Raw genomic sequence first — 16749 nt, 5'->3', positions numbered from 1 at the left:
CACCAGGGGTATTTTCATTCGAATGTCATCCAGAGGTTTAAAATTTCCTTGATTAACTTTGGGCCAATATTGCTGAAATCTCTGGAAAAGAGGTATGTTGGGACCAGATGATGGTCCAAATAGTGATCCAAACACTCCTGCTACTATGATCTCATGAACATGGTGTCTGCAAGCGAAATATAACAAATTTCTACCTATATGTTTCTCTAGAACTACACATGCACCATTTTTGGAGCCAGTGTTAGAGGCTGTAGTATCAAAACTCATTCCAATAACATCACCAATTATGTCCCAGAAATTAAGCAGATGAATAACTGCTTTTGCTTGGGCTTCTCCAGTTCCAGCTGATAGTTTTGCTATTCCAAGTATTTTGTCAACATTGTGACCTGTCACACCTACAGATAGCCGGTCAACATTTGCTTTAGGGGCTGCAGAATTTGTACGATCTATCATCAGTTTGCCATCCCAGTGGACGATTAATGGTGGTTTGTCCAAATCGCAGAATTCAGTTCGAACAGTGGCTTCAATATTTGATCGATGATAGGTTCGTTTTCTACGGACTGTAGAACGTGACAATGATCCATCATCGAGGTTCTGTCCACCAGCCCTTGCAATTGCTGCTGCTAGTATAGTAAATTTTGTGTCAGATAGATTAATTCTGTCTAATGTTGATGAAACATCAGGCGAGTCAAGAATTGTATCTAAGATACATTGTCGTTTTGGAGTACTTGCTAAACTTGATTCAGCTGACCCTGAAGAACTTGCTTTACTGACTTGTTGTCTGTAATAAACAGGGATTTCTATCTCAAAATCTCTATCAACCATTTTGTCATTATCAACAGCATCGTTATCGTTGTCATCACTATAACTTTCGTCATGTAAAGGTTCAATAACAGGAACTATTGCACTCGCACCAGATTGTCTTTGCTCTTCTTTTAGCTTTCGTTCTCTCTCTGCTTGTTTCCTTGCTTTATTTCTTTCTTCTAATTTTGAAAGTTCTTTGTCCTCTCCAAACATCACCATTTTTCTCTGACATCTCTGATCCAATAAAAGTTCTTTATCTTCTTCAATTCTGATCATGGTTTCAGCATCCTTGTGGGCAATGTCAAAAAGTAGGCCAATGGTGTCTGTAAATGATTTCTCTCTCGATTTCTGAGAATCTGACAATCTGGATTTATTTTTTTTTATTAATTTAAATTCCTGGACTAAAGTTTTCAACTTTAAGACTACATTCGGATGAAATGCTGTCGGAATACGGGCTTTATTCCAAATAATAATCAGTTCATCAACAGTTGTTTTAAGACTTTCAGGCACTGACTTTTTGGTTGAATTAAGATGATAAAAAAATGTTTTTAAAACATCAGATGTTAAGGGAAGAACTTTATCTGGAAGATTTGGCTCTGGTTGTCCAATTAAAAAGATTTTGGTTTGAAGTCGTGTAGAGATAGCAACACGAGATGATGCTGCCATTTCAATGATAACTGAAATATTATGAGAAAATCAAAACTCAATACCATATTATACAAACTTATCATTCAGTTGTTGGTTTATGCAGCTGCAGCAATATATTATAATAATTATTACTAAAGAAATTAAATAAATATTTTCAAATTAGAAATTATTATTATCTGCACTTAATAACAAACAATACACTACCAGACTACCATGCTAGTTTTCTGTAATAGGTTACTAAGGTTAGGTACTATCAAAATATTAATACATTTGTTGTCAAACTGAAATTCCAAATAAAAATAATATTTATACTTGTAAACCTTTTTATTCTGTTTGAACAAATTCTAAATTGAGTTAAATAATAGTATTAAAATTATGAATACAAATTTTAACAAAATGATATAAACACAGTTGTTTTAAACACTAGCAGACATTTTTTAGTCTGGTGCCCTGATGACAGTTAATCTGCTGCACTTTAATTAATCTATATAGCACGCAATCAGACAATATTTCAGTGGAAAAAATCTAACTAACTAGGTTCTAGAAATTTTTGGAACTTTGGAACTTTTTACACGTTTTTGACGTTTTTCGTAAAACTTTATGGTCATTGAGCACCCCCTAAACATTATCTGATTGGAAAGATTTTTTCCACAGTCAATTACTATGTCAAATGGCATAAAATAAACAACTATGCATTCAAATCCGAGAAAAAATTTTTTTTCCTGTGTTCACATGAACAGCCCTAATATATATATATATAAATATATATATATGTATATATTTGTGTTTATTTCTACACACACAAAGGGTAGACCAGAAGTTTATTCCACTCTCTTTTGTATCTTTCTTTAGTCCTAAAATTAGCTCAGTCATTTTTTCTAACAGTTTGTATTTTTTAATTAAAATACAAACTATGTCATAGTAAATTACTAACAGAGTTATCAATAAGTATGTCCTCCACTGGCAGCATATATTTCCTGGACACATTTTGTAAGTGATTTAACTAAGGAACACAGATAGTCACCAGACACAGATGACCAATTAGTTTTCACTTGTTTGAAAATATTTTCAAAGACACTTTCTTTGAAAATATTTCATAATTGTTCTATTACTTATAGTATAAATAGGTAGACTCAATTGTTACAATAGGCGCTTATGATGGTGCTGAAGTATGTGAGTTAGTAGAAATTTTTCTTTCATTTCAACTTTCACAGTATTATAATAGAGATGATTTTAGTCTATATTATGATGACTGACTAGCAATATCTTAAAAAACAATAATGATCAGCAGTTGAAGAAAATCAAGAAGCATTTTTTTAATTTAAAAAAAAAAAAGGTTTGTCTTCTTATTTTCATCCAATGCAATATGAAAATAGTTAACTATCTCAATCTGACATTCGATCTCAATAATAATTCATTTCAACCATACCGTAAATGCGGTATGGTTGAAATGGATTAAATTTACTGTGATTCCAACCACTTACCGCAGTTGTTTACTAGCATTAATTGACCTGCACTTTCCAGTAAATTACAAATTTCTCTAAAAATTTAACAGAAATCCAATTTAGTTAGTTATACCTGAATGTAAAATGTAAAATCCATAATTAGTTTACATTACCACAAGATTTTGCACAGTTATACAAATTTGAATAAAAGAACTTGCAACTGCATTACAAAGACCACTTAACCATTAAACAATCAATGTTTATTAAGTAATATTATTTATCAAGTTACTGTGATTACTGAAAATACTACTAAAGAGTACTAAAGAAAAAGTATATTTCAGTATCATATACTATTCAAGCTTAGATACGTGAATCATTTAAAATCTTTTAACGCAGTAAAATATAGAAATGATGCCGTGCTTTGAGAATATGAAATTCAAAAGAAAAGACCATAAAACACAAAATAAGATGGAAAGTTATAAAATGTTGTAAACCCTTTAAAACAACATCCAAAATTTGCAATCTCTGCATTCATGAAAAATTTAAAATTTTATATCACAATAAAAATAACCTGCTTAATTAAAAAGAAGAAATATTATGAAAGTGTTGACATTCCTACAAATTTCTACTATCCTCTTTTGATACCGGAGTCTAAATGATTATGTTTTTTTTTCAAGCAGTTTTTCCTAATAGTTTTTTTATATGTATATAATAGCTGATGGTTACCATGAATAGCATGAAACTTCAAGTACTATTAAAAATTTTGTTTTTCATTTAAACAAAATTTATATATATATTTACTTATTTATATTTTATTGTTTCAGTACATGGGTTTGGTCCATGTTTGGTGCACACAGAACAAATCAAGGCCATAGAAATTATTGGAATACTTCGCAACAAATATAAAAGTTTTCTTGGAGTTAATAACCCACAGTTAGCAATTAAGCTTGTTGCTGTAAGTTTCTTATTGATCAAATACATTTATAGTATACTGTTTTATTTAATAAATCATTTGATTTTGATACTTTGACAAGTGATTAGTAATTAGTCTTTTTAAAAGTAAAAAGAATAGCTTATTTACCTTACTATGTATTTTTTGTTTGTATTAGGGTACTTTATAATTTAATTTTTAGCGTATTTTAAACAAGCTCTAAAACTTTCAATATTAAAACTGTTGTAATAACATTTAATTTGCAATTTTATATGCAATTATTTACAACATGCAATCAGTTAACTGTTTGCAATATTCAGTTCAAAATATGTTCATAAAAAATGAAAAGTTCATAAAAAATTTTTTTTATATAGCTTGCTCAATTTATGTTGCTTTTCGCACACTTGCTTAGCACATGTTTATTTATTTTTTTAAATATGAAAGAAATAATAATAGTATAAATTTAAATTAAATACAATTAACAATAAAAAATGGTTTTGATTATTTTATTTTAATCTATTTTATTTTTCATTTGCTTGTCAGGTCACTTGCTTGTCAGGTCAGGATATCCTGCTACTGTCACTTGCTTGTTAGGTCAGGTTATCTTTTTTAGACAAAGGCTAGGAAAAGCCAACTCCAACTTTAAACACCCCCTGCCTTGGGGCTCTTGGTTAAATAAAGGCTAGAGATGGTGTCTCGATAAAGGTACTCATCTTGGGCAGATGTTAAATGTATCAGACTACTGTCTTGCAGAAGGCCTCCTAGGCAAAGACTTAAGGGGTAAACAGATTCTATCTGTTGACCTGCCTTGCACCCCTTCTTTATCTATTAGACTGGAGCAGATGCATTTTTAATACATTGTTTCCAGCTTAGGATGTCGAATGCTGGATCTTCTTGACTCAATGCATGAGTTTTGCTTGTGTCTCAGTTTTTATGACTAAGCAACTCATTCTATTATCTCCTAATGAGGGTACAGTTCTAAAACTCAGTTTTATGGTTCTGAGGCCGGCTAGTGGTCAGGTTTCCTGAACTCTGTGGTAGCTCTCAGAGAGGCTGATTCCATCATAAATTCAACAGCCTAAAAATATCAAAGTAATAAAAATGCCATGTTGCGCATGGATGGTGTCCCTGTTCATACTTTTGGTGTGCATTGTCAAGGCCATATTTGGAGCCCTTTGTTATGGCTTAGGGTTTATTATTAGTAATGAGGCAATTGCTTGGGCTATTAGACAGTGTACTAAGTACTATCTATGCTTTGAGTCAAATTCTTTTACAAATCTAAAAATGAATAAAGTACCAAAAACTATAAAATACAAAAAACCATCATCACCAAGTTCTTAAATCCTACCATTCACTACTATTTGTGGTCTTCGAAGTAGCTTTTCTTCTGTTGAGTCTTATCTCTTGCAAAGTTCATCAGACCTAGTTTCTCTTTGTGAGATTAATCTGAGTTCAGCTGTCTCATCTTGTGATCTTAGTATTGATGGTTATCTTCCATTAATTTTGTAAAAAACTCTAATAGTCGCATGCTTGGCCTGGGCATTTAAATTCGTAAGAATTCACTCATTTGTCAGCAAACCAGGTTTGAATCCACATACTATTCTTTTATGTGCTTTTGTTTAGCACCACTTCACCGTATCGCCTTTCTCTTTGTTCTATATCGCTCTCCTTCATCTCAAGACTGCACTCTTTTTGATGTTATTTCTGATCAAATAGACCATGCCCTCTCTCTTTATCCATCAGCCAATATCGTTATTGTTGGTGACTTTAATGCTCATCACACTGAATGGCTTGGCTCTAGTGTCAGTGACTCTGCTGGCGTTAATATCCTCAACTTTTGCCTTTCTCAATCTCTAACTCAAATTGTCAACTTTCCAACTCGCTTTCCAAACAACCCAAATCATTTACCTTCTCTACTCGACTAAAGTCTTGTTTCTAATCCTAGTCAGCCCTCAGTTTCTCCACATTCACCCTTAGATGCTTCTGATCACAGTTTGATCTCTCTAAAACTATTATCTCATTCTTGTTCATCATCTGAATCCCCCTATCATCGTACCTTCATGATGGCCCTTGGGTAGAAATCTTTCGTCTTCCTGTTGACAAATGTGCTTGTTACTTACGTAGATTCAGGCTAGCATGGAATTTTTTATTTTCTCTTGACGAAGTCAAGCCTCACTCTTCTCCATGGTTTTCCTCACATTGTGCTGCTGCAATTGCCAATCGAAGCCATTACTTCCATATCTATCAGCAAAACGATTCTCCAGAAAACAGACGTCTGTTTAATATTGCTAGAAAGCATTGTAAAAAGGTTTTGTCTAACATCAAAGCTCGCTATTCTCAGGTCATACAATCTCGTATTTCATCACAAAAATTAGGCCCTTGTGACTTCTGGAGAATCTTTAACAGTATCAATAATAAGGGCAAATCTGTAAATTCACCTCTCTTGTATGGTTCAGACTTTGTCACCTCACCTAAAGACAAAGCTGAATTTTTTGTTATTATCTCCGAAAGCTGAACTTTCCATCAATATCATCACTTTAGTCCACTAGTTGCGTTCTACCTGATATATAGCCATCAAACAGGTTGATCCATTGCTTGACATTCGTATCACTCCAGCTTCTGTATCAAAAGTGATTTCCTGCTTAAACTCTTCTACAGCTTATGGTCCAGACAACATACCTGTTGTAGTCTTGCAGAAGTGTTCTCTGGAGCTGACATCTATACTTTCAAAACTATTTAACAAGTGGTTATCAGAGTCTTTTTTTTCAGCCTACTGGATAGCGGCATCTGTTATCTCTATTTTCAAAAATTCTGGAGAGCGATCTGATTCGTCTAACTACCATCCCATTAGTCTTCTTCGTATCATAAGCAAGGATTTTGAATCTTTAATTAACAAACAGTTAATCTCTCATCTTGAATCTAATAACTTACATTCTGATTATCAATATGGATTTTGATCTTCTCGTTCTTCAGCTGATTTGCTTACAGTAATAACTGATAGATTTTATCGTGCATTAGATAAAGGTGGAGAGGTTAAGGCCATTGCTCTAGACATTTCTAAAGCTTTTGATAAAGTTTGGCATGCTAGTCCTCTCCATAAGCTTTCTTTTTACGGTGTATCTGGTAACATCTTTAAGATTGTGGAGTCCTTCCTTTCCAATCGTTGTATAAAATTTTAATTCAGATAAAACTCAATCTTTTTTAGCCAATCTTTATCCCAATAATTTAGATCTTCCTTTATTTATTAATGGTAATGTACTCGATGAGTCCTCTACCCTTTGTCATCTAGGATTAACTCTTAATTCCGATCTTTCTTGGAAACCGTATATCAAATCTCTTGCAAAATTAGCATCTGCTAAGGTTGCATCTCTTTATCTTGCTCGACACTTTTTTACTCCAGATTCCAATCTCTATCTCTATAAATCTCAAATCCAGCCTTTTATGGAATACTGTTGCCATATCTGGGGCAGATCTTCTAATCATGCCCTTTCTCTTTTAGACAAGGTGCAAAAACTCATTATAAACATAGTTGGACCTGCTCTTACACTTAACCTCCAACCATTATCACATCGTCGTAATGTTGTTTCTCTTTCTCTTTTCTACAAATATTATAATGGGCACTGCTCTAAAGAGCTTGTTTCTCTTGTGCCATCTAATGAAATTCATTCTCATGTTACTTGTAATTCAGTTAAGTCTCATTTTTTTTAATTGACTGTTCCTAAATGCTCCAAAAACTCATATTCCTCTAGTTATTTTTCTGGAACGTCAGTTCTTTGGAATTCGCTTCCTTCATCTTGCTTTCCTGATTCATATAGTTTGCAATCTTTTAAGTCATTATCTTGCTCTACAACCTTCATCTTTTCTCTTCCAGTAACTTCCAACTCTAATTAGTGGTTGCTTGCAGCCTTGTTGGAAGCGAATATGTTTAAAAAAATAAAAAAGTTTAGTTTTTAATGAGTATTCTTACAATAGTAAATTTTAATGAGTAATCTTTATAATAGGACTATTTATTTATAATTAGGGTCGGCATTCAGCAATGTCGACCTAACTACTGACCTGATGGTTTATGAGGTCATAAGTTTTTGCAGACCTCTGAATTTTACAGTTTATTTTTATTTAATTTTAAAAAATTTAAATAAAAACAAAAAACTAATGTTTTATTTGAATTCTTATTAAGGTAATTAAGAAAATCCAGCAAAACAAGCATTTTCTTTTAAATCTAAATAAATAAGTTAAAATAATTATTTAAAGAAAAAAATTTATTTAAATTCTACATGAAATAGTTAAAAAAAAAACAGCAAAGCAAACGTTTTATTTAATTCTGAACAAATTAATTTTAAGACACAACAGAAAAATGAACATTTTATTTAAATTTTAAATAAAATCATTAAAATAAAAACAAAATTTTTTATAAAATTTCAACTTAAATATAATATGGGTTTCTTATTTGAAATGCATACTCTAAGTGAGGTCTCACGAAAACCATGTTGATCTTTGATTATTAAATTGTTATCAACAAGGTGTTTCATTATTGTATCTCTGACAAAACTTTCCATTAGCTTGCATACTATCGAGGTTAAAGAGATTGGTCTGTAGTTGTCTACCTTTAAGCAATCTCCTTTTTTAAACAATGGTGTAATATTTGCTTCAAACCAAAGTTCTGGTAGTGTTCCTAATTCTAGCGATCGGTTGAAAATAATGCATAACAATTTGCTAAGACTTTCTGCACAATTATTTAGGACTAATGGGTGAACTTTGTTCATCCAATCAGTTTCATTGAACAAAGGAATCGGACAAATTGAATTTGTTACACTTTCACATAATGGAATAACTTTAAGATTTTCATCTGTAAATGCAGAACAGAAGAACCTGTTTAAATAGTTTGCTATAAACTGTACATCATTAGATAACTCGTTTTTATTGGTAATAAGTGACCTTATGTGGTCCTTAAATTTAAGTATACTATTGATATAGGTATAAATTTGTTTTGGGTTTTGTTTTGATTCTACTATGTCTACTACCTTTCGTATGCTTTTATGCTACTTTTAACTAGATTTTCTACTCTTTTATTTTTTTCTTTATATTTTTAATTTAGTTCTTTATTTTTAAAATCTGATATTTTGTAACAATACCAAAGGTTTCTCTTCAGTCTTATTTCGTGCTTAAGTTGTGCATTCATCCATAAAGATCTTTTATTGCTTCTGAAATTTATTTTGTTTGATTTTAATTTAGGTATACATTCATTGCAACCCTTTTTGTAAATATTAATAAACCTTAAATAACTCTGATTGACGTCTAAATTTTTGAATTCCTTGCTCCAATTATGGTTATTTAAAAACACTGTGAATTTTTTATAATTTCCTCTTCTAAGTAGTATCTTTGTGGTTTTAATTGAATTTTCTATATCTATTTGATCATTTGGCATGGTGTTAAAGTTAAAATTTAGAACTTGATGACCTCTTTGGGTGTCACCTAAAGGCTCAGTGTGAAATAAACTTGATATTCAAAATGAGTTTGCTGTTAAAATTAGATCTAGAATCTTTGTATCATCATTTAATTTTAGCTGAAATGTTGGTTTTATAACATGCTGCGTTAAGTAAGTTTCTTGAATACAATTGATAAATAAAGACTCTTTCGGTCCAATACTAACACTTTGATACTCGTTATTCCATTTACAATTTAAAGATTGAAAATTAAAATCGCCACAAATCAAGACATCAGTGTATATTTTGTTCTTGTTTAAATAATCATAACTTCTTTTGATAGAATTAGTTAAAAGACGATAAATTTCAAGACCATTGTTTCCTGGTCTGTATATACAACCACATAAAATAAATTCACCACTTACTTTAATAGAACACCATATTTGTTCAACTTTGTTATTGAGCACATTGTCTTTTATTTCGAAAGCGCCTATTTTATCTGAAGTAAATATACAAACACCACCTCCTCTACTTTTCTCACGATCTCTTCTGTAAAGGTTATAACCTGGTACATTTGTTATTGTTAGTTTATTTCACCATGTTTCTGTTATAAAAATAAGTTCTGGCTTTTTTACTTTTATTTCATTAATAAGTTAATTTAATTTGTCTCTTTCTAGCGATGTTGCATTTGTGTATAAACATTTTAAATAACTAGGTTTACTTGAAATACTCAATTATGATTTGTCTGAACGTTTATGGTATTCAATTTGAGATTGAACCCTCTCACTGTTTATATTAAAAATTAAATTTACTTGAGCTGAATCATTATTTGGTTAGTTAATAGGGTTTTTAACATTTTTTCGTTGCTATCTTCTTATTTTTTGCCAACCTTATATATTATGTTCATAATGTTGTTTAGGAAAAAAAAAAAATTTATAATTATTACTTTGTACTATGTGCTTTGTAGATAAGATTGTTATTATTATTATTTTTTTTTTATATGTTTTTATATGTTTGAAGACATAAATAATGATTTAATTTTGATTCATGAAAAAAATTAAGTTTTAACTTTAATTTTTATGCATTTAGTTTATTTTTGGTATAAATAGTTTGTGTTAGCATAAAACTGTGAAGTGCTGTAATTCTGTATTCCTTTTCCCATAAGAGACGCTTTTTCATCATGGCATCTGTGAGTAATAATTTTTTAGAAGGTTTTTTGGCAAACCTTTCAAAAGCTACTATCAACCTACTCAGCACAGTATTCAAGCAGACATGGATGTCATGCGTAGTTAAATCATTCTATAGTTGGTCACTTGGCTTTTTTGGACTTTTGATACTCATCAGCATTAGATATCAGTCATCTCTGACTGAGGTCTTTATTTTTGACCACATTTTCTTTGTCTTAAAGATGATAAGCTGCCTATTGCAAATGCTTTTTGACCCAGCTAACTGTTGATTGGTTAACTGAACATAATGTAGCTATTTCCTGTTAAGATTAATCAGAATACTAAAGTAAAGTTAATATTTTAGATCTTTTCCATGGTGTAGTGTCCATCTTTGTTTATTTACTTTTTTTAAATTTACTTATCCTTCTAATCACTGTTAAATTAAAAAAGAACAAAACAACAAGCAAACAAAAAATTTGTGATGGAATTAATTTGCACAATATACACATATATGTATACATATATATATATATATATATGTATACATATATACACACATAAATATACACATATATATGTTTTCATATATATATATATATATATATATATATATATATATATATATATATATATATATATATATATATATATGTATATATATATACATATATACACACATATATATACACATATATGTATACATATATATGTATATATATATGTGTGTGTATATATGTATACATATATATGTATATGTATATATATACATTAACTTTACTTTAGTATTCTGATAAATGCATGTATGTATTTATGTATGTATGTATGTATAGATTTAGATTTTTTAATTTACTAATTACAAGTTTGAAAACAATCTGATACAATTTTTATTGGTTGGTAAAAAAAAAGCTGTTGTATTTTTAAGCAAAACAAATATTTATTGGTTATTTAGTATTCACAAAAAACAGTTATGTAGAATTTAAATTTTGTAACTAGGATACAAATTTAAATGGAAAAAAAAAATTCTTATTTGTCATGTTTTTTTAGAGTGTTTTATGAATGAACTTTAATTACTGTAAAACCATGATTTGAAAATCAATTTAAACAAAGAAATATAAAGTATATTTTCAAAAAATAAATAAAAAATAAAAAACCAGATAAAAAATCAATAATCCAAATGTCCGCAGTGCACACATCCACAGTGTCTGGTTTTTTCATAACTTCTTATTTTGTAATATGTAAAATTGTGTAATAACTTGTGTTTTTTTAATTTATATCAATTAATGAAAAAATCAAATGACAGGAAAAAATAACTAGATTTTTTAACAAACAACTTGCACAAAACTCTTTATTGCATTTTGATTATTTTTGTTACCGCATATTGTTGATGCAAAAAAAATTGCTTCGATATAGTTGTTCAAAAATACCTTTTGCCTAAACACAGTTTCTTTCATATTAGCATTGGCAAAAAGTTTTTTAAAGAATAATTATTTACATATAATACAGTTTTATTAAATTTAATTATAATACAGTTAAAAAACTTTTCTTAAACTATCTTGTAACTACAAAAGTTTGTTTGTACGTTATTGAATTACTTGTAAAAAAAAATAATATTCAATGAGAAATCAATTGAATAAAAATTGTAAAAATGAACTGAATCAACCAAAAAAAAAATTTTTTAAATTTTATTTGCTAAGCATCTGTTGGTGCGTTTATTAGGACAAGTATCTTATACTTAGCTGCCTTATACTTTTAAGTCGTATGGTTGCATCTCTTTCTCTTTTCTACAAATACTATCATGGTTGGTGTTCAAAGAAGCTATTATCTCTAGTTCCATCAACCAAAACGCATTATTTTAATGTCACATCTTTTTACTATACCTGTTCCTTCATGCTCTAAAAACCTTTATTCATCTATTTTTTTTCTCTGCGCTTCAATGCTCTGAAATTCACTCTAAATGCTTTGAAAATCTCTCTAAAACTCTCTCTCCATGTTTTCCTGACTCATACAACCTTCAACTTTTTTAGTCTTTTGTCAACAGTTTACTTGCTTTTTAACTCTATTCAGTATCTCCCAACTTGCCCAGTTGCTAGTGCTTGCTTGCAGCCTTGTTAGGAGTGAGTAAGGTTAAAAAAAAAAGATTTTATCAGTCACCCTGTCACCCAGTCCTTATTAATTTATGAGGTTCTATTAATTTATGAGATGTAATAGTATAAAAAACTCTTTTTTAACTTTTAAAAAGTGTTCAAACTTGTTTCAAATTAGAAAATAACAATTTTAAATATAAGTTTGAACATCTTGAAAGATTATTATTATGTTTGATTGTTAGACTTTTTGTTTGTTCTTTTTTTTTGTTTTTTTTTTGTTTTTGTGTTTCATTTTGGTTAAGAAACCACTTTCAATAAAAAGATAATAAAATTACTAAAATAAAATATAATTTTTTTATTTTGTTTTTCATAATTTTAGGAGAAGCAGGCTTTATCTAACATATGTGTTCCAGTTTCCAACATGCTTCACAAAGCAATCAATGATATATTAAAAAAAACAAGAGGTATTTACAGAAGATTATTTTTTTAAATATTGAGTTTACATAATACAGTAAATTGCTTATTTTTTTCTTACTATGCTGGACAACAGTGACTGTATAATAGAGTAGCAAAGTTCTAATTATATAAAATATTATTAAAAAACAAATTAAAAACATAACAAATGTCAAAACCTTGAGCCATCTTTTTTTTTTTTTTAAATGCATGGTTTTAGTTCTGTATAACTTAACTAATTTAATATAATCATCTAATGGTCATAGTTTAATAAGGTTGTAGTGCAAGCCTTCCCAGGAAACGCATGCGGTTTTTGTCTTGAATGTCCACTTATGAGTATTTTATTTTAGACCAGTTGGTCACAGCCGTTAGCAAGTTTTATTATATTAGGCATTACGGAAAAAACTAAGTTTCAAAAACAAAGAAAGAAAAACTAGCAAAATAGGAAATTAAAATAAATTTAAATAGAAAGAAAAAAAAAAAGAAATTAAAATAATTTGTTTGTATTTTTATTTCTTTGCAGTGGTTGTTATTTTCAGAAATTGGATAAGGCAAAGCAAAAAAAAAAGGCAGTTCTAAGTTGACATTAAAAAGAATGATTTTCCTATATTTTATTTTATTTTTTTTTAAATAGGAAAACAAAAATATAATTTGCTAATTTTTTGTAAAATATATTTTTGTAATTTTAATATGACAAGTATATATTGTCCCTATATGATAATGTCTATGTAATGCATGTGTATACTTTTATGTATAACTTTTTTTATTTTATAATTATAAATCATATTTATTTGTTCATAAGTATAAGCATATTTAGCTCATTCAGGTAAGGCGTTAACTTAAAATATGGAGTGTCTTTGGTTTGAATTTCACTCCTGTCTATTTTTGTTATTGTTTTTCTTGTAAATACTGCTGGTCATTTATTTGATTTGTAACCATTTATCTTTTCTTTTTTGTATATAACAAATCTTTTTGTTGTATGTTTTTGAATGATTCACATTTAGATTTCTTATACCATTTAAGCTTTTTTCTAAGGCGCACACACATATATACAAAGTTTTTAAACTACAATTAGGCCATGCCATCTCTACATTTTTCACATAGCCTTAATTGTTTCATATTACCTTTCTATTCTTGTACATTTTTTAACTGCAATCTTTTAGCACTTTATAATTTTGGATACCTGTTACTTTTTAAAATCTCTGTGCGTTTAGTTCTACCTATATTGATGAACAATTATTAATAATAACTATTATTAATTGTTATGCAATTAATAATTTTTAGTAAGTGTTTACATATATTTTACCAATAACATAGTAGACCAAAAAAATGGGGGCCGGTAAAAAAACAAAAAAATAATGTCTTATTCAAATAATTTAAATGTAGTTTAAAATAGTTTTCATGATGTTGCAATGAACATTTAGCAACTATATGTGAACTTTGTGAACATAAAGTTCAGATATTTTGAATTCATATAATTAACTTATTATTCCATAAACGCTGGAACTTCTTGACTTTACGTTTTATTTTTTGCTTGTGGCTCCTTGGTAGTGGCAAATCACACTGTTATTTCTTAATAAGGGTGCAGCTCAAAAACCCATGGTTCTGAGCCTAGCTATTATAAAGGTTTCTTGAACTCTGTCAAAGCACTTTAGGCTGTTAGGCTGTTATACTTAGGCTGTTATATTGCATATTGTTAAGGTCACATAAGGATCCCTTTGTTATGACCTTTGATTAATTAGCAAGAATGAGGCAACTGCTTAGCTTATTGCTTAGGGTGTCGGGGTGTCAAGCATTTTCTATGATTGAGTCAAGTTCAATATTTATTAAAAACATAAAAAAGCATCTAAACATAGCTAACTAAAAAAGCCATTACTATCATTAAAGTGATTCAATCTATCTTTTACAAATGTTCATGGTCTTTAAAATAACTTTTCATCCATCGAATCTAATCTTTTGCAAAATTTACCAACTTATTAATTTTAGCATGGCTATTTCGTTTTTGGATCTTAGTGTTGATGGTTATTATCCTTTGAATTGCAATTCTTTAATAGTCACATGGGGTGGCATGCATATCAGTTTATCTGTTTCTTGTAAAATCAAGTTGTGAGTCCTCTGATTATCATATCTTTATTAAATCACTTTTTCTTTTCTTTTTTTGTGCTTGTTTTCTTTCTTTCCAAGACTGCACTAAAATTGCAATCTTTTCAATATCTTTTCTGATCAAATTGACCAAACCCTTTCTCTTCATCACTAATGTTGTTGTTTTTGTTAACTTTAATGCTCATCACAATGAGTGGCTCACTGATACTGTAAGCTCTATAGCACAACATTTTATTTTTCTCAATATCTTGCTCAGTTTACTTTATGGCTTGTTTTTGAGTCATAAAGTACTGTACCTTCACTCCTTGGTTTGTGTTGTGTATCTGACTCTAGCTTGTGCTCAGTTTCTGTTTGTTCTCTTTTAGGTGGTTCAGATCATGCTATGATTTCACTAAAACTTTGAAAACCTTGAACAATCTCATAATTAAGGCAAGTCTTAAAAAGTTCTTATCATACGTAGTTCTGATCTTATTTCCTATGTTCTTTCTATTATGTTATTCTATCTTATTTCCTTAACTCTCCAACAGTTTGTGAGCTGTTTTACAAACATTGTTTTCCAGAACTCTATTAATTAATCTCTAAACTAGGCCAAGTAAATTTAACTTTAGTTAACAAACCTTTGTTATCTCAGCTTGAGTCCTAAAAATGTGTTGACAATTCACCTATTCTACTGCTGGCTTTTTAGCCATTATAGCAGGAAGATTTAAAATATTAGTTGAAAAAGGTGTGGCAGGGGCTATTACATTTGACATATCAAAAGGTTTTAATAAAGTCTAACATCTGCTGTATCTGGGAATGTTTTTAAAGTTATGAAACCATTCCTTTTTAATTGCAATACTTAAGTTGTCTTTAATAAGCAACACACTTATCCATTTACATAAACTTCTGAGGTACCACTAGGTTCAATTCGTGGTCCTGTGTTGATCCTCATTTTTATTAATGACCTTTCTGATAATCTTACATTTAAAGTAGTTTTATTTGCTGATGACTTTTTTTGACAGATTTGGTGATGACTTTTTTTGACAGATTTGCTGACAAACTTTTACTTACTACTCCAGTAGTTATCAGCAAATAAAATAACTATTCCACAGCTATTTATTGACAGAAAGTCATCACTTTTGGATCATTTAGATCACTTAGGCAACCGATCACAAGATCACTTAGACAACCGATCTTGAATGTGATCTTTCTTATGAGAAGCAGAAGAGACTTGCAGTAGTTGGTGACTTTTAACAAAACTATTTAATTATCACTAACTAAAAAGTTTTGTTAAAAAAAATAAAACTAATTATCACTAAAATTGTTATCGCTAAATTGATAAATGAAAATGCTCTGACTGAGTCTTCAGGTCTTCTTGAATATTTTTCATTACTGACCTCTCATGGAAGTCATATATACAAACTATTGCAAAGTTAGCATCAGCTAGTTGCCTCTCCATGGTGCTTTTCATTTTCTTACTTCTGATTTCACCATATAAATCTCTTATTCATTTTTGTATGGTGTCATATTATAGGCTGGATCACTCTGTCCCATGTGTGTACATGCATGCATGCATTTTAAAAAAGAAAATAACTTTTTTATTTAAAAGAGCATTTATGGTATATTTATTATAATTATTAATTATATTTAGTATAATTATTATATTAATTTATGTTAATAAATTATAAAAATAATTAATTATGGTATATTTAT

General features: G+C 29.4%; 1 protein-coding gene across 1 annotated transcript in view; it reads left to right on the top strand.

Moving 5' to 3' along the window:
- LOC100213832 (mediator of RNA polymerase II transcription subunit 1) overlaps positions 1–16749 on the top strand; it is a 55638-nt gene that overhangs the window by 11505 nt on the left and 27384 nt on the right. The window contains exons 2-3 of the mRNA XM_065810073.1: positions 3722–3852; positions 12881–12965. Of these exons, the coding sequence (XP_065666145.1) occupies positions 3722–3852; positions 12881–12965 (216 nt within the window). The remainder of the gene's footprint in view (positions 1–3721; positions 3853–12880; positions 12966–16749) is intronic.

This window comes from Hydra vulgaris, chromosome 11 (genome assembly GCF_038396675.1).
Source record: "Hydra vulgaris chromosome 11, alternate assembly HydraT2T_AEP".
Lineage (NCBI taxonomy): Eukaryota > Metazoa > Cnidaria > Hydrozoa > Anthoathecata > Hydridae > Hydra > Hydra vulgaris.
Note: the sequence above shows the minus strand (reverse complement) of the source record. Positions and strands in the feature narration are given on the sequence as shown.